Here is a 17,259-nt window from a genome sequence, read left to right as displayed (position 1 = left end):
AGGACATGTTCAGTTACTGCATCGGGTAAAGTTTTGCTGTCCAAGAAAAGGACTGCACAAACACCAAGTTGACTCCATTCTGCTAGAGTTATCGTAGGGGGGCCAAACCCCTTTTTTAGTGCTGACAAATTCAAAATCCATTATTCAGACAAGAAGAAGAAGATGACCCTACGTCCCTACCCAAGCCAACAAAATTTTCAAGTTTCAAAAGGTTGAGAGTTGAGAGTAAGGGGGATGTGTCTTTAGTTGTTAGCAGGAAGCAAGAAAATGTATATTCCTTTCCAAATATCAAGGCTTTACAGCTCAGGTAGTTGCAGTTTCATGTGCTTCTACTTTGATATGCTTATTATTGGATCTCATGTGTTACAGTTGTATGTACATGTATGTATCCTTCCTTGAATGACTCGGTGAATGTGCCCTGCCCACCTCCCTAACTATTGGTCAACTATGGAATTTTCATTGGGGCACTAACCATAAAGGAAAAAAAAAAAAGAAATAGCGACCGTGGAAAATGGATTGTCATTCATCTGGAAAGAGAAAAGTAATTGATTCTTGATCTAACTATGAAAATAGTTTTGGTTTCTTCAATCAATTGCAAACAATAAAGGTGAAAATTTTGAAGTTAAACCTAAATGCTTTTTGGTTCCATGAAACAAATTTGTATGACGAAGTGTGACTTTGTGAGGAAGAGAAGCATCATGGTGGATAAGGTAACTGGTTAATGGTTTTACCAAATTCTGGATAATGTCAAAACAAAAGGTTCCCCGCCACTATAGTCTTTAGGTGATTGGCCCCTTCTGACAAGTGGAATTGGATGCTTTAATTTTAAGATTTGCCTTTATTTTGATTGATTTTATTCGGTCTGGTTGTTTCCTATATTTAGCAGTCTCGAACTTGGAATCTAAATAATCAAACATTTTTTTTATTTTTATGAAAAGGTGAATAATAGATTAAGACTCAAAAGATTATAAATAAGAATAAGATTACGGTGATTGCTATGAAGCACAATAGGAAGATTTGCATTGAAATACAATATCTACCGGTAACATTTTTACAATTTTGAAGTTTAAAATTTCAATCTTATATATAAAAAGATGTATTTTCTATTACAATTTTAATTTCAGTTCCAGGGCTAGGCCAGGACCGGCGGTACGGTTAATAACATCGTGTTCCTAGTGAAGTAATTAACCCAACTCAGAATCAAGCATAAACGAGTTGAACTTATCCCAAGATCACTTTAAGGTCCAAAAGATCTAATATCCCATGAATTTGAAGATGGCCACAATTTATACACTCCAACATTCTAACGTCAAGCTTAAACCCTTACGAGATGTCTCAACAAGATACTGCAATGGATAATTCTAAAACACAGCTCAAAGAAAGAGGTTAAAGAAAATGCAACTTATTAAAACTTTCTGTTTTATATTAATTAATGATGAAAAAAAAAAGCCATATGAGTTGTAAAACTGGCCAAGCAAAACCCAAGCAAAGCAACAACAGCACGTTAATCCAAATCGCTCACTAATGGAATTTTAGGCTCCACACCCCCCCCCCCCCCCCCCCCCCCCAAAAAAAAGTGAAAACTGAACTGAACGAGCTAACTCTACTTTTCAATACTACAAAAAAGTCTAATGGAAAACAATCAACATAATGTAATGTCCTGAAAACTATTTCCTAACTGCCTTCAAAAAGTGTATTAATGTGGAAGGCAAGTCAATATTTAGCAGGAAGCATGTAATGGGGCGAAAAAACCAAAATCCTGCAGCAGCAATCAAGTGAACCCAATCTTGTGTACAACGAAGGATTTTTCAGTGCCCCAAGTGTGTTAGCACACGAGGTAAAATAAGTTGACTGGGGATTCCATCCTTCCAGATTTTGTGCCTTACAACTTACCTTACATTCTGCCTTGTCTTAATCATTCGCTTGAGAGTTGCAAGCCAAAAGTTGCACTCATCCCACTCACTAGTGGTAAGAAGAACCTACTCCAGAGAAGAGATTAAAAAAATTGAAGCACTTAGAGTTGACAACAATCATGAGTAAAAAAGCATAAACAACATTCTTTCCCCACCATACCTGGATTTGTAGAGCTGTACCAAAATCATTATTGTCCAAAGCCTGGCAGAGTTGAATAAGCTTATCGGATGCATTTTTTGAAATGTCTCCACTGTTAAGTTTGGCAAATAAGGCGCCTATTTTCCTTGAATTGTCTTCTATTTCACGTTTCTTAGCTGGGTTTGCACGTGTGCCTCCCAGTGCTTGAGATGTCTCATTGAAAAGTCTAGTTAAGGTTGAGATTACAGGTTTCTGGTGGGCTGAAAAGCAAGCAAGGTAAAGTCATTAGCAAAAGTATGATATATCAGCATATATATATATATATATATATATCTTCATCTATAAGTTGCTGACATCCATGAACAGAAATTACTGTTGAAAAAAGCACAAATTTGACTGATTTTATTTGATGAGTTCAGAAAGCATGGATTATACCTTCAAGCTTATTTAATGTGGATTATGCAAATTCAAAAGGAGGAACAATTAGTGCAAAGAATAGTTAAAGATTTGACAAATATCATTTTTGTGACCATTTATTATATTTTGTAAATATTCTTCTCATAAAGGGTAATGATGTAAAGATAAACATTACTCAATGTTTTGGATAGTAAACCTAATTCTGGAATAATGCCATTCAGTGAGGTGGATGAACCATTCAACTAAAGTATCTCCATAATCCAATAAACATGTAGGACATTAACATTCAATTACCAGGTACATTTGAAGTATCAACAGTCTGCACAGTTGGTGGAGGAGCAGCAGGTGCTGCAGCTGGTTGTACTGATGCCGACTGTGTAGGGCTGGGTGGTTGCATCGGGCCCATCCCAGATCTTTGAACAACAGATGTATTAGTTACTGGAATAAATCCCCTAGGTGTTGGGGTGGGAGCTACAGCTTGGGGCATTTTGGGGCCAGGAACTGATCCCATTTGTGATGGGATAGGTGCAAGTGAACCAACCCCAGGGGGTACAGGATAAGTAGGGTTGGCACCACCCTGAAAGGCATGCAATAATAATTCAGTATACCAGTCTCAGAAGAATAACTTGCAACAAACATGAAATTACATGTAGCTATACAGACAGAATATAACTGAGAACCCAAGGTAGTTGGCTGCTGGTATTGATCTGCATTTCTTAGAACAGGAGGATTTGAAGGAACAAAGGCTCTAACAGCAGGCTGAGTGGTGACAGGTGAAGGAACAAAATTTGCCTAGAAGGACAAAAGAAACTATTCAGTCAAGCATTGAGCTAATATATAAATGCAAAGAACATCATGCACATTAGAAACTAAAAAACTGAAAAACTAGAAAAACTAGAAAGCCAAATATAGAGTGCTCATTTTTTACAGCACAGAGCCTTGTCTACCCAATATCTAATCTTCTTTTTTAATTTTGTATATACAGCTACTCAGGTCGTTTGTTCAAACCAAGTTATGGAAAAAATCAAATCCAAGCAACCAGATGAAACTGGTTTAGCCAGATTTTCAGTTTGTCCAGTTTTCTCCTCCCCTAGTGGGCCTCAAAGAAAACTAGTCACAACTAATTTTAGATAGCAGCAATTGAAGGCTGTTTGTAAGTTGGAAAACAGTCAAGTCAATGAAGATCAATCATAAACTAAAAACCCCAAGACTTCCACACACATACAGATCCCATGCTGTCCTAGTTAAATAAAATCTTTCACTCCAAAAATCTCTAAACAAGCATTCTCTTTTCCTTGCCTGAGGATACATCCAATTGGATGGTATGATTCATAGAGAGCAAATGAAAATATCCGTTGAACCAAATTGTCTCTAGCTGTTGAGATGCATGACAGATTAAAAGTAAAAGCAGAAGAAACGTATTATTAAAAATTAGCCATTGCTTAGAGTCTACCATCAAAAGAATGCCATGTATAAAAAGAAACCAATACAGCATACCTGGGAAACATAAGGAGCTGGGGTTGGAACAAAAATATTGGCAGGTGGCGGTTGAGGTTGATAGGAAGCAGGAGGTGCATATCCTCCATATGAAGGAAAAGAACGCTGATAATTGTCATCATAAGAACTACTAGGAACACTTGGCTGAATTTGTGATGCAGGTGACTCCTAAGCAATGGGGGAAAGTAACAAAAAGAAAGTCATTCTCAGCATCACAACAGATAATCAAGGAGCATTCAATCAAATAAACATCATATAAAAGAAAGCACAAGACAAAGCACCGGATATAAATGTTGTGAAGGCTCAAAGACTGGTCCACTTGTTGGATGAGAGTTCTCAAAAACAGCAGATATAGTTTCTTTCTCTGCAAGAATAAAAGAATATTCTCAACAAGCGCATATGGAAGGTCACAAAACTTAGCTCAGGCTTCAGTAAGCTAATTTCATGTTAGTCCTCATGAATATTGCTATTACAGGTATTTCACAACAAAAAAAAAATTCTAAGATAAATTGAAAGAAACTGAGACCAGAAAAAGTAGCTAACAGCTCTTAGTTTAATCTACAGCATCACAGCTTAAGCACTCCAAATTACACAAGCTCAATAAAGTTTTCTACCAAGTTCAACTGGTGTTGACATTTTCAGTTACCGGGATGACTTTTTTCATGTGAATTATTTGCATAAATATAAATTAGCAGTAGTAAATAAAAAAAAAACCAAATGTAACAGCAGTATGGCAGTAACCATTGGCCATCTCCTAAAGCACATACCAGGTTCCATAGAAAGTGCAATACAATCTTTTAAGATCACAAGTTCTGGCGACAGCTCATCAGACCCCAAGAGTTTCAAGTACTCCATTGCTGTCGTTAGAAGCCCTTGACTAGCCAAAATTTCAGCATATTTCTCAACAAGCTTGCATAGAGATGCACTAAATCGCTTCTGGCCAGTTGCCAAAGCAAGGACAATGGTCTTTTCCATCAAATCCTAGAAAACAAACATCTATTGTCAGATTTCTGGCCAGACAACTTGAGTTTGAAATTTGTTGTCTCTACCAGATGCTAACTTACCTGGAGAAGATCAAAATAAGATTTCCCATCATGTTCAGTATTCAGACACCTTGACCAAATCTCTACTGTTTTATCAATATTTCCCGCACATATATAACAGAGAGTTGCTGGCAGAGTATTACCAGCAGCCATTAGTTTTGAAGCAAGCGTATCACAGAGGATAGTCCATTCCTCTCTCTGGGCAAACTGCTCATCAAAACTGATAAATAAGTCTATAATAATAGCAACAAGTACAGTTATATAATTTGCTGCTACACCACTACACGTCTACTTCCAAAATTGAAACTTACTGTACAGAGGAGTGCTAGTGTTTCTTTCCAGAATTTCAAAGGCCTGGTGTTGACGAGGCTCATGAGATCATTGTTCACCATTGCAGAGACAACCTTAAAAAAAAAAAAAAAAAAAAGAAGAAAAAAAAGCTAGTTAACAAATAATTTCCTTAAAAAAATAATTAGTAATCTTGAAGCCAAAGAGAAATATAACCCACAGAAATAATTGATATCTCAATTCCTATTTTTATAATGATATATGATTAAATCTTTCCGTGCTAAGTAAATATGAAAATTAAATTTACCTTCAGGTATGATGAACGGCTGATCTTAAGATACTGATCACGTGTGCTCTCCCATAAGGAAGCACCAACAACATGAGCAATAACTAAAGCATCAGCCGTTTTATTTGCTGCAATGCACAGTGCAACTGCCCCTTTATAGTCACCCACCACCAAAGCACGTTGAACAGCATCATCAAATGATGGATCCACACTTTCCTCCAGTCCATCTGATTCTTGAGGTATTAGATCTGCATTAGAAACCATGCTCTCAATAGCAAATTTATTTTCAGAAGTTGAAACGGGTGTATCAGCCTTTGGACTCGGAAGATTGTTGAAGAAATCTTCTCCATTATCAGCTGCAAAGAGGGTAGCTTCTTTCTCACCCTCATTGCCCACTTTTTTGGCAACTTTATCCTCAAGTTTAATATCATTCACACTCTGAGAGAGGTCATCTTGTACAACATCTTTTTCTTCTACAGGTAGACTAAAACCAAGATGTGTAAGCAACTTTGTCCTAGCTGTCCCATCATCTTCAAACATCACCCTTAAGAAGCCCCATGTTTCTCGATCATCCTCAGATCTGTACAGAATAAACCATCAAAAGTATTAATTGGCAGAACTAGAACAAATTATTTGACAAAAGAAAAGAAAGAAAACAACTACAATTTCTTAATTCAGATGACATACTCAGACTCCTGAGATTTCTTTTCACATAAAACCCCTAATGAAGACCTCTCCCCATTCTGTATTGCAGATTCAAATTCAGATGAACGGCTGACCAGACTTTCTTCAGTAATTAAGTTATGAACGAAAACCTGAAAATAATACACAGCACCATAAGATCCCAAAAAGAAGAATGTCGGCAGCATTTAAATAATACAGAACAAAACAAACCTCGTTGACATATTTACCTCTGATGATGCGGAAGTACCTAAACCAGATACACAAGGGTGAAAAGAGACAACTTTTCCTCCAAAGCCAAAAGATGCCCCAACAGGACGTTTATACCATTTTGGAGCTCTCAAAGACACTGCATAAAAAGACGCTAAAACTATGTAGAAAAAAGGAAGTACCAATGAAAATATATATAATCTCGGAAACAATAAGTTTGAGATTAACAAAGATAAAGAGTAAAGGCTATTTAAGTAGAGTTGGCCCATGTCTGCCTATCTTCCCCAACTTACATTGGCAGCCATCAATCATGTTTCTCCTGACTGCCAAAGCTTAATAGTACTAAGCTCAATCAAAGCCTATGCAACCCAGTCTACAGTAATACATGGAGAAAATGGCTAGTTCTACCAAGAGCAAATTGAAGGCTTCCAAACCAACAGCAGTGGTAGAACATATAATTATGTTTGATAAATTACCTGCACCCAAATCACCCTCCCCAACACCGTATCGGCTGCAACCCTGCAGAATAAAGGTAAAAATTACCCAAAAGAAGTGCTAAATCCAGGGTTCAAGGAGGATAAAAGATCTGAGAGACAAAAAATTGTTGGCAAATCGGAAAAGTGTCTTTTTCTTAGACAAACCAGCAAGTTCAATACGCCTCAAACATTTTCCAGATTAAACTACAAAAGAAGCACTTCTCCAGACAAGATACATAAAATCCCATACATAAACAAATGCATGATAATCATAGGCAGATTGCAATTGATCAGTCATACATATGTCCAACTGCTAAGAAATTTTTGTTTAACAAAATCAAAACTGTGACAAGGAAAGATAACTCGGACAATGTCGCACCTCAATATTGTAAACACCAATTTTTCCATCAAAAGAAGATGTTGATATTACTCCAGGAATCTTCGGGTACCAGTGCACATCAAAGTTCCAGTTGGTACCAGCAGGCAACTCACAGACAATCTATGCCCCAAAAGAAAAAAAAAAAAAGGAAAATCACAATTCAGAATATACTCGTTTGATAAAGGGGACAGGTAGAATGCCAGAAGGAATGCTGAGCATATCAATAATTCACTCATTCCTCAACCTCTCCAGTAACTGTATCCCAACAAATAGTCCGATTATCTTTGGCACATGTGAGCAAATAAGAGCTGTCAGAAGGACACCACGCCATTGCAATTACACCTGCAAAAATACATGCAATCAAATATAAGAGCTTAAAAAAAACACAACTCCTATTTAACTTACGACAACAAAAGACCCAGGAAAATAATGTATAAACTTCTAAATGAATGGAGAGATGGATAACTATCAGACCAATTAAATCAGAGACAAAATCCTAAGTTTATCATGGATCCCTGAAGCAAACCCTTCTGACTGAATAGCACCTATTCAATAAAAAATATATATATTTCTCATTCCAACTTTAGGAAGCTAATTAAATACATCTCATATTATATGGTCTAGTATTAGGTTAAACTGAAAGAATTAAGTAATGATTTAGCCCTTCCATCATCATTCCCATTCTTGTTGAGAAAGTTTTTCAGGCTGCTGCTTTTTAATTTTAGAGAGAAGAGTGAAAAAAGTGAAATAGCAAACATTAAATGGCATATAATTGTAGTATCAAGGACAGAAACAAACACCCAAAAGTAAAGAAGGTAAAACTACCAACAAGTTTTAAACAACACATCAACTTGTCAAGCATGGTTACCTTTTGTGTGCCCTACAAACTCCTTCACTGGTGACATTATATTCCGCATATCCCAAAGCTGCTCACAAAAATACCAGAAATTTACAAATTCCCCACAAATAGTAATCCTCAATAGAAGCAATATCATCCACAATATCATTACCCTAAGTGCGGGGGAACCATCTTCATCAGATGCAACAACAAGTTGAGTGGCAACATCAGGATGCCACTGCAAAACAGAACATCGTCTTCTTACTGAATCTGCAAAACTGTCAATTAAAATAAAATCAGATTAGGTCAAATATTGTGCCAGGTGACAAGGGAGATAACATGCAGACACCCATAAAACTTTCGCTTGGTAGATAACATGAAACATACCTTATCACTGGTTTTTGCTTCTTCAAGTCCCAAACAACTGGAAAAATAAAAACATACATATTAACTTCCCTGCTAAACAAAAATGACAAGACAAATAGTCTAGAGTCCATTCATCTGCTCACCAGTTGTTCCATTATATGAAGTTGATGCCAATATATGTTGAACCTTGCTATTCCAAGACAGAAATGAGATTTCACCTTGAGCAGCAGAACCACTACCCTGCATCATGACCACAAAACTATGTCAGATCAAGGTATTCTTATAGACTGATTTCTAGCTGAACCACTAATATATCTTGAAAAGGTATGCTTGCTACAGTAATGATATGACAAAGACAGAGAAGGGAAAGGCATTTAGTAGAATACCAACGGCATAATAAAACTTATGAGATTGTTCTAAACAGCATAATAGATGCATGAGGTTTCCAATTCAACAAGTTATGGATGAATGGCACATACCCTAAGAGGCGGAAAATGAGAGGCTTGTGCAGGTGCTGCCAAATCCCAGATGCAGATTTCACCATCATCAGCCCCAGATGCTAGTAAGTTCGGGGCAATGAAATTGAACTCAAGACCACGAACCTGTAATAGGGGGAAAGGAAAAGAAGTAAACACACTATGCAACACCATGCAATCTTCAAATGCTTGATGACAAATATCATCTATGTCAAAACAATTGAGCATTTATTACAGAAAAAGTAAACTCACAGGCCCTCTGTGCCTTGAAAGATGTCCGACAAGAGCTTGTTCACTTGCCTCAGAGCTGGGAAATGAAGCAAGAAAAAATTACTAGCACTTTAATCATATATAGTAAGTTATCTATGGCTGAGATCACTTAAACATTCTTCACCCTTTTATTCTTCTGTTTAATTGTTGTTGTTTCACATGGTGAATAAAGCAATGTTAATAACAAAATAAATATCCCAAAACATGATGAGATTGTTAAATGAAACACAGATCACAAAATACTAGTAATAATTAGCTAAAAACTTCTCAAAAGTGAAATGTGAAAGTTCAAACCCAATCATCTAGAAAACAAAGACCACGAACGAACAGATAAAAAAAAGTTACCTCTTCCCTAACAAAGGGTCCCAATCAAGAATCATTTTAATAAAAATTTTCTCCCAAAAGATGAAGATACTCTTTTCCTTCCTCATTCTTACCCTCTAACAAAATACAGCAGGACCCAAATGTAACCAGTAACCTAATACCAGGAAATAAAAAAGTTTCCCACCCTTTAACCACATTCTTCTATAAATCATCCGGTTGTAACCCCGCACAGAACAATTAGCCAGACTTATAATTCAAAAACTGAACAAACAAATGAACAAAACACCACAAACATGCAAACAGCATATTTTGCTCTAAACTATAACCCTCCAATTTTCACTCACTCTCACTCCAAATTCCTGACAGCCCAAACAATACCTTTAACACATCAGACAAAATGCAAATCATGCCTGTAGCCTACTCAAAGGCAATGCAAAGATCAGGCACAACAAATTATCATCCGTTTTATCCACAACTTATTCCAGCTCAATACAAACAAAGAAGATAGAAACAATTTACGAGGAAATAAATTTCAATATTCTAGCCACATGTTCGATTTCAACCAAGCGTTCATCGAACACAGTTACAATAAGTAATCTAGAATTCACAAATCATGGACACATTATCACTAAATCAAATCATGAAAACTTCTGGCCTCAAATTAAACAAGCCCAACAGCCTAAAAACCACTTTTACAGACCAAATGAAATACCAAATTCCCTCCAGGTCCCCATTGATCCACTCCAAACAACCAGGTAATTCTATACACATAGACTTAAAAAATTATAGAAAGCCCACATCAGACGTGTTAATGCGCATTAGATAACAGCATAGCATAATCCCAAAAAGCTAGAAAGCAGTCACCATTTACATAAACATCATACACTTAAAACCCACAATATATCCAACTGACTTACAGATTAAGAAAATGTCTTATTAATTTCCAATTCAACCGAAAATTAAATTGAATTACATAATCAAACGATTTGCACATTATAGATAGATTATGAGAAAATCCAATTTACCGGATCAGGGTTAAGGGATTCCAGAGATCGATGTTGCCATCAACGAGACCACCAGCAATGAGCCCGAGTGAAAATTCATCGGAACCGGATCCGTTCTTGCCCCACGCGAGGCGGTTAAATCGCTCTGAGCTGGGGCACTCGCCTACCACGGGAAGCTCACGATCGTCATTCTGGAAATCAAACTTGAAGATCTCGAGATTCGCCGATGAACTGAAGGATAGATCCACCGCCCCAGCCATCGTCCCCGCCGCCATGTACGGCGCATCCGGCGCCAGTGCCACTGACGCCGATCTATTCACCCCTTTAATACACGGCATTTGATTAAACGCAAAATTTACGGCTCCTTATCCCCCCCAAATCCCTACCAATTTATCTGCCGATACAGTGAGAAACAAACAAAGATCGATAACAATTGTCAGCTCATATGTGAATTGATAGGGAAAGAACCCCAAATAGATCCGATTTGGATTAAAATTGTGAGAATTTAGAGAATTAGGGTTTGATCTGATTTTCGGAATTCAGAAAGAGAAGAGAGAAAGAGAGAGAAAGGAGAGCGACGAGGCAAAGACGGGAAGATTTTATGTGCGAAACACTATGGAGTGGGCCTTTTTTTTTTTTTTTTCTTTTGGTGATTTTCAGATTGTTGTTTTTCCCTTTTCTTTTTTTTTTAGCGGTCCAATTTGTTTTCCTCGCTCTTTTTGCCGATAGATGGAGGAGAGTGGTAAACTGGTAATTTTATTATTTGCCATATTTTTTAAAAATGAATATTATTGGTGTTTTGGGCTGAGGAGTAGGCCCAAAAACAATCATGTTGAGAGTCCAAGTCACAAATCCAGTAAGACAAAAGTAAAATTAAGGGGGGCATTTTTTTATCTAACTATACTCGTTTATAAAAAGTTTTAGACACTTTCTACCATTCTTTTTTACTCTTACATTTCTGTTTTCCGAAAATTTCTAACGTAAAAATTATAAGTTATTATAATTAAAAAAATATGAACCATACATCTATAACTTTTTATTTTTTAAATTGAACAAAAATTTTAAAAAATGTTAAATTTTTATCCTATTTCTTCACTCTTTTTTCTTTTTTACGTTATTTACTCTTATTTCTATTAATAATTTTTTTGAAAAATACAAATTTAAATAACTTAAAATTTATTAATGCAGCATCGCAGGTTTTTTTTTTTTTCTAGTTTTCCTTTTTTTCATTTATCACTTTTTTTTAAAAATTATATAACTATAGATTATGCTCCATGTAAAGATTTCTACGGTCGGTCCATATATATGCGCCGTAGCTTAGGGTATGCTATTTTAGGCGGCGCAAGGAGCAAATTTATCGCAAATAATTCAATAGCAAGTACCAACTATATAAAGAAAAGAAACTGCTGCAAATTACAATAAGTGACCCAAGCCTAATTACTAATTTACATTTCAATCCCTACTAATTGGAATTTTCATCATTATCATCAACATTTTCCAAGATTTTGGCCATCAAATGGGAGCTTGATGTTGCCCATTGAGCCAGCAGGAACAAGCTTAAGATTCTCACAATTGCATATTTCAACCATGAATCCATCCTGGTCGTTGAAAAAGAGCTGGTCGATCTTAGTCCCACTTTCATCCTTCATCGTTCTCTTGATGTACTTGGTATTGAACTCTTTCAACCTTTGCTCCATTTCTTCCGTGTCTTCACACTGCATGCCGTGGGTTGTAAACACAAAGTAAAAATTCAAGGACAAAAAAAAGTACCAGCATAATTATTGACATTGAAAGACTAGCTACTAAACCTGGAAATGGTTATCCATGGGATCCAAATGGTCGGTGTCAGAAGGCAACCTGTCTTCATCCTTGGACTGCACCAAGTGAATCCCTAGTCCCCTACCCCATAATTGAATAACCATGCACCATCGAAATCTAAAGCTGGAGGTCTTTCAACTAACACAAACCCAAGAGCCTTGGTATAGAAATCAATGGAGTGCTTAACGTTCCTACATAGCCCGGACACATGATTCAGTGCCATAAGAGGAGGTGGGCTCTCTTCTTTTCTTTCTTCCATTCTCTGTTGTCAATCAGCACAAAACTCTGTTGCTCTCTACCTTTTTCTTTCCGTTGTCAGATGCGTTTGCCAAATCGCTATGCGAAGAGAGAGACTTCCAAGTTGAATGGCCTATAAGTGGCGCGTGGCAAAGGTTCGCTACACGAGACAACACGTGGTGAGAGAATGCAAGAGAAGAATTGCTGAATGAATCTGTACGTGTGAGTCGCTGTTGGTGACGCCTGCGCTATGTGTGGCGACAATGTAAAAATTTCTGAAGGCCAACAGTAACGGGAGAGTGGACTTGTTAGCGGTGCGGTGTCAGGCGGCAGCTCCTATTAAAGAACAAGAAGGAAACAAACTAGTTGTAGTAACATTTTACCGTTTATAGAACGAGCTTTGGCCTAACGGGCTTTATGTTTTTCTTTTTCCCGGTCGCAACGGACTTTACGTTTAAAATTGTGAAACTTAAAACTAAAACGTTAGCAAATGGTATGCTATGAACATTTTTCATATTTGCATTATATACTATACCATGATTTTAACCCAATACCTCATATATATCAACATATTGCAATGCTTTATGATGCAATGAATTTAAAATTAATTGAGAATTAATAAGATAAATAAAAATTTTTTTGATCACATAATTTTTTTGCTGTAAGAAATGTTTGCTCATCAAGTTTGAATCCTCACCCTGCCTGCCTTCTTGCGTCAAAAAATAGAAAACCCCCAATAAATGGATCATGTATAATAATAGTATCTCAATAAGTTTATCTTGTTATGAGAAAAATCCTGATCATGGGCGGATTTAGAGTTTGACAATACTATAAAAAGGAAGGATTTGGATTTTAGAACGAAAAGAAAAGAAAAGAAAAGAAAAGGCGACTGCACTGCAATTCACGGTCAAAACTGTAACTGAAGTTAGTTGAATGTACATCCAAGTATCCAAGGATGGTTTGATCTTGTCTGTACACCAAACTAGATCATGCTTCGGACATAAGCCCCCTTTCACGCAAAATCAAACCACTCCTTGTCCCCTTGATCCCACCACCAACCCTCACAAACACTTCCACCCAACCCAATAGCCTTACCTCTTCTCGCTTCCCATCCCGTTTGCCTCATCAAACGCCCCTTCCAAAAAATACCCTGTTCTGAAAACCAACAGAAAAAGAAAAAAAAATTATAAAAGGAGGGGGAAGAAGATGCACCGGGATGTTTCAAGCTGCAACACCTACAACTATGGCGATGCCTTGCATTGGGACTCCCGTTGTTTTCAGGAAGCTGGAGGTGCCTTTGATTGGTACCAGCGTTACTCTTCCCTTCGCCCTTTTGTTCGTAACTACGTCCCTACTTCCTCTCGTGTCCTCATGGTCGGCTGTGGAAATGCCCGTAATTTCTCCCTACTCGCTGTTTGGTTTTCTAAAACCTTTTTATTAATATAATTTTTTTCTTTTATTTGTTTATATTTCGTTTTGCTTAGTGTTTATGATTGAATGAAGTTCATATCTTCTGTTTGCTGAGGAAGTGCGGGTAAGGATAAAAGGCGTAAGGGTTTGGGAGTTCAAATCTAGGGTTTCTGTGTCTCTTTACTCTGTTTGCTTGCTGACCAATGTGGAAAAGTTGAAAAAGGAAATTAAGTTTCATGAAATGTTAATTGTCTAGCGATGAGAACGTTAATGGTCGTACTTCTAATCTGGGCTTTTATCTTTGCCTTTGGTTACTCTGTTTGCTAGCTGACAATGGTTTGTTGCTATTAGTAAAGGTTTCAAACATTATTAATACTAGGTAAAGAAGGTTTTTTCCTATGTTTTCTTCGTTCTATCTGTTAAGGGACATAAGTTTAAGAAAATGCTTTTTCTCTGTAGTTATGTCGGAGGACATGGTCAAGGATGGATATGAAGACATTATGAACATTGACATTTCCTCAGTGGCTATTGACATGATGAGAAGAAAATATGAGTATATTCCTCAGCTGAAATGTATCCTTTTAATATAGCATTATCTTTTCCTTTTATCCCCTTCAAGTAGCTATAACTATTTTTGTGGTTTCCTTGATGAACCTAAATAGACATGCAAATGGATGTTAGGGATATAAGTTTATTCCCAGATGAATCTTTCGATAGTGTCATGATAAAGTTATGGCTCCGCCAATCTTTCCAATACTTTATCACAACTCGCTGACTTCCTGCTTCAAATGTCGATGGAACGTTTTTGTTGTGCTGAATATGTACTAATGGGCTGCTGAAATTCGATTTAGGAACTCTTGATTCATTGATGGTATGATGTGTATTCAAATGCTTTCATTGTTTCTTCTGTTCATTTGTTCATTTTATAAAAATCTAAAGATTTCTTCTCTTTTTTTTTTTGTTGTATTTCTACTGTGGCACAGATGCTCCTATCAGTGCTTCTCGGATGCTGGGTGAAGTGAGCAGGTTGTAAACTTAGTGTATATCTTATTTTATAATTGGGATTCATTATTATAGATTTATTTCTTGAACCTGTTCTTTGATTACAATCAAGAGTTAGTATTTGATACACTGTTAATGTTAACTTTTATTTCCACAAGTGGTGTTAAGAGATTGACGCATATCCCATTTCTATTTTTCATTAATTTTTTTTTTAAATATACCTTAAAAAGTATGTGTCACCCTTTTAACTCCACATGTAGAGTCTAAACACTCTTATGTATTTGATAATTTCTCTTACAATCACTAGAGACATTGTCTTGTCAACGGGAGTTACCACAATTGTACAAGCTTTCAACTCCAAAATTGCTAGCTGAATGCGTTTTGTTTTCTTCTTGGTAGGCTTCTCAAACCTGGAGAGATCTATATGTTAACCATTTAGCCAAATCTGAAAACTCTGTTTTTGCAATGTTCCCTTTTTCACTCTAAAACTTCAAAATGCATGATGTGTCTTTAAAATTTCCATTACCAGATAACATATGGTGATCCATCAGTGAGGATGCCTCATTTGAGCTGTCCAGCATATAATTGGACTATTGTGTTGTACAACCTACTTAAGTTCTATTTCAGCTCATTTTTCTGTTTAAGCATTTTTTATTTTTTTGCATCATTTGGTTGTGTGAAAAGTTATACATGCTTTCCGATTACTAATTTGTCTTGTTCAGTGATCTGGACTGACTGCTTGTAGTTGTGCTTAGTCACAAATGTTAATTAGGTTTTCTTCTTTACAGACTGCTTTAATTGCACAATTTTGCCTGATTGGGTTCTTCTTTCTGCTTTCATTGAATTTTCTGTTAACAGCCCAAGAGCTCATTTTGTACTCTCTTTACCTTATCTCTCCACCCTGTCCTTTGGGTGGAATTTTGCGTGGCTATCCTGATCTGGAGGAAATGCAGATCAGGGGACGTTCCTTGTTTTGTAACTTGATGATGCTATATTACACTTCCCATGAATGGTATCTGTTGTCTCTAACACTCGCAAGTGAGAGATCCTCCCTATAAGTTATGTAAATAAGATGACCACATAAAAGGCGTAAAAGGCCTTTTATTTCTAGGGCAAATTTTATCGTCCAAATCTTTGTAAAGATGTTCTCTCTAGAACCCAATGCTGTCCTAACCCTGTGGGTGGCAAACTCAGTGGAACTTTCCCTCAGGTTGATTCAAGACTTGGTGGTAGCTGAGGAGTGAATAGATGCAATGAGAGGATTGTTGTTAAGGAGAACCATCTGTCGTATCATCTGCATTTATGGTTTTTGGCTTAATGGATCGACCTGCTTGAATCCTGTTTTCAATCTTAACAAGCGAGACAGGACTAGTTAGGGTTTTGATGCGCTAAAAGCAATGCCTTTGTTGAACTATTTTATCTTGTATGCCCATTTATTTAACTGCTGTCTGAAAACTGAGTTTCAGAAGGTTGTAGATGCTGCACCTTTACTTGGCCATTATCTTCTTTGCGCACACACATTTTTTCCCTAATTTTGCATGTCCATTGCTTACTGGAAAGAAGGATAAACTCTGTTTTTAACGCATGTTTTAGTTCGTTTGCAGCCAGACCAGGTTCTAAGAGGCCTAGAGGTTGTTCTTCGACAAAAGTCATATTTGGAGCCCATTCCTGTCACTGAAAAGGGCTAAGTAACATTCCCACCTATCAGTGACAGGAATGGGCTCCAAATATGACTTTGTCGAAGAACAACATCCAGGCCTCTTCTACTTCTGCTTCTACTTCTAGTGACTTGGCTCTGTGTCATCCATCATTCTCATTTTATATATTTATGCAGAAAGAAGAATGACACGGAGCTAAGTAACATACCCCCACCTATCCATTAACATATGGAATTTTATTGTGAACGACCTTCAAAATTGCATTAATGTTTTTAAGCTTTTGTATAATTATTATCAGCACTCCCACCAACTAGGACAGATCACCGGCCATGCTGTTGCTTGTATTTTGCAAAAAAAAAAAATAAAAATGGAATGAATTCTACTTTTGTGGTGTGACATATTAGGTCAAGTGTTGAGCACTAAAAATGATAAACCAAGGGAAAGATGACCTTTGGAGGCATGCTAGTGACTGGAGACTTGAAAGTATGGCTGGCATGTTTTGTTTACTTTATTTGAAGAAAACCATA

The 17,259-nt window shown here is 36.8% G+C and overlaps 1 protein-coding gene and 2 pseudogenes across 5 annotated transcripts; 1 reads left to right on the top strand and 2 right to left on the bottom strand.

Moving 5' to 3' along the window:
* Positions 1-1,584: 1,584 nt before the first annotated feature.
* Positions 1,585-11,282, bottom strand: LOC111304522 (protein transport protein SEC31 homolog B-like). Of its 4 annotated transcripts, XR_016331581.1 has the most exons (23): positions 10,629-11,282; positions 9,262-9,316; positions 9,013-9,135; positions 8,677-8,773; positions 8,555-8,591; positions 8,340-8,445; positions 8,198-8,255; positions 7,574-7,671; positions 7,330-7,449; positions 6,951-6,993; positions 6,495-6,613; positions 6,271-6,398; positions 5,605-6,163; positions 5,321-5,413; positions 5,031-5,216; positions 4,734-4,947; positions 4,248-4,330; positions 3,967-4,134; positions 3,769-3,844; positions 3,133-3,261; positions 2,764-3,046; positions 2,074-2,312; positions 1,585-1,979 (listed from the first exon to the last, which is right to left on the bottom strand). XR_016331581.1 is itself a non-coding variant. In XM_022901121.2 (22 exons), the coding sequence occupies exons 1-22, from the start codon at positions 10,943-10,945 to the stop codon at positions 1,890-1,892; spliced, it is 3,345 nt and encodes a 1,114-aa protein (XP_022756856.1). In that variant the 5' UTR covers positions 10,946-11,282; the 3' UTR covers positions 1,585-1,889. The 4 variants fall into 4 exon arrangements, 2 of the variants coding, with proteins under 2 accessions (XP_022756856.1, XP_022756857.1); XR_016331580.1 differs by lacking the exon at positions 3,769-3,844 and having other exon boundaries at positions 3,143-3,261; XM_022901121.2 differs by lacking the exon at positions 3,769-3,844.
* A 678-nt stretch (positions 11,283-11,960) lies between these two features.
* Positions 11,961-12,817, bottom strand: LOC111305863 (glyoxylase I 4-like; annotated as a pseudogene).
* Positions 12,818-13,718: 901 nt separating this feature from the next.
* LOC111304521 (uncharacterized) lies at positions 13,719-15,252 on the top strand (annotated as a pseudogene). The gene is made up of 4 exons (XR_016331526.1): positions 13,719-14,055; positions 14,532-14,645; positions 14,735-14,943; positions 15,056-15,252. The product of XR_016331526.1 is annotated as an uncharacterized LOC111304521 (transcript).
* The last annotated feature ends 2,007 nt before the right edge of the window (positions 15,253-17,259 follow it).

This window comes from Durio zibethinus, chromosome 21 (assembly GCF_047325235.1).
Source record: "Durio zibethinus cultivar Kanyao isolate XHJ-2024 chromosome 21, ASM4732523v1, whole genome shotgun sequence".
NCBI classification, from domain to species: Eukaryota; Viridiplantae; Streptophyta; class Magnoliopsida; order Malvales; family Malvaceae; genus Durio; species Durio zibethinus.
This window is presented reverse-complemented; position numbering and strand designations above follow the sequence as displayed.

Excerpts from the sequence above, each read along its gene's own strand:
- LOC111304522 (XM_022901121.2), bottom strand. The coding sequence starts at position 10,945 with ATGCCGTGTATTAAAGGGGTGAATAGATCGGCGTCAGTGGCACTGGCG. Across the intron at positions 9,317-10,628 it reads AATCCCTTAACCCTGATCCG|CTCTGAGGCAAGTGAACAAG; the intron begins GTAAATTGGATT and ends TTCATTTCCCAG. Across the intron at positions 6,994-7,329 it reads TTGGTGTTTACAATATTGAG|GGTTGCAGCCGATACGGTGT; the intron begins GTGCGACATTGT and ends TTTATTCTGCAG.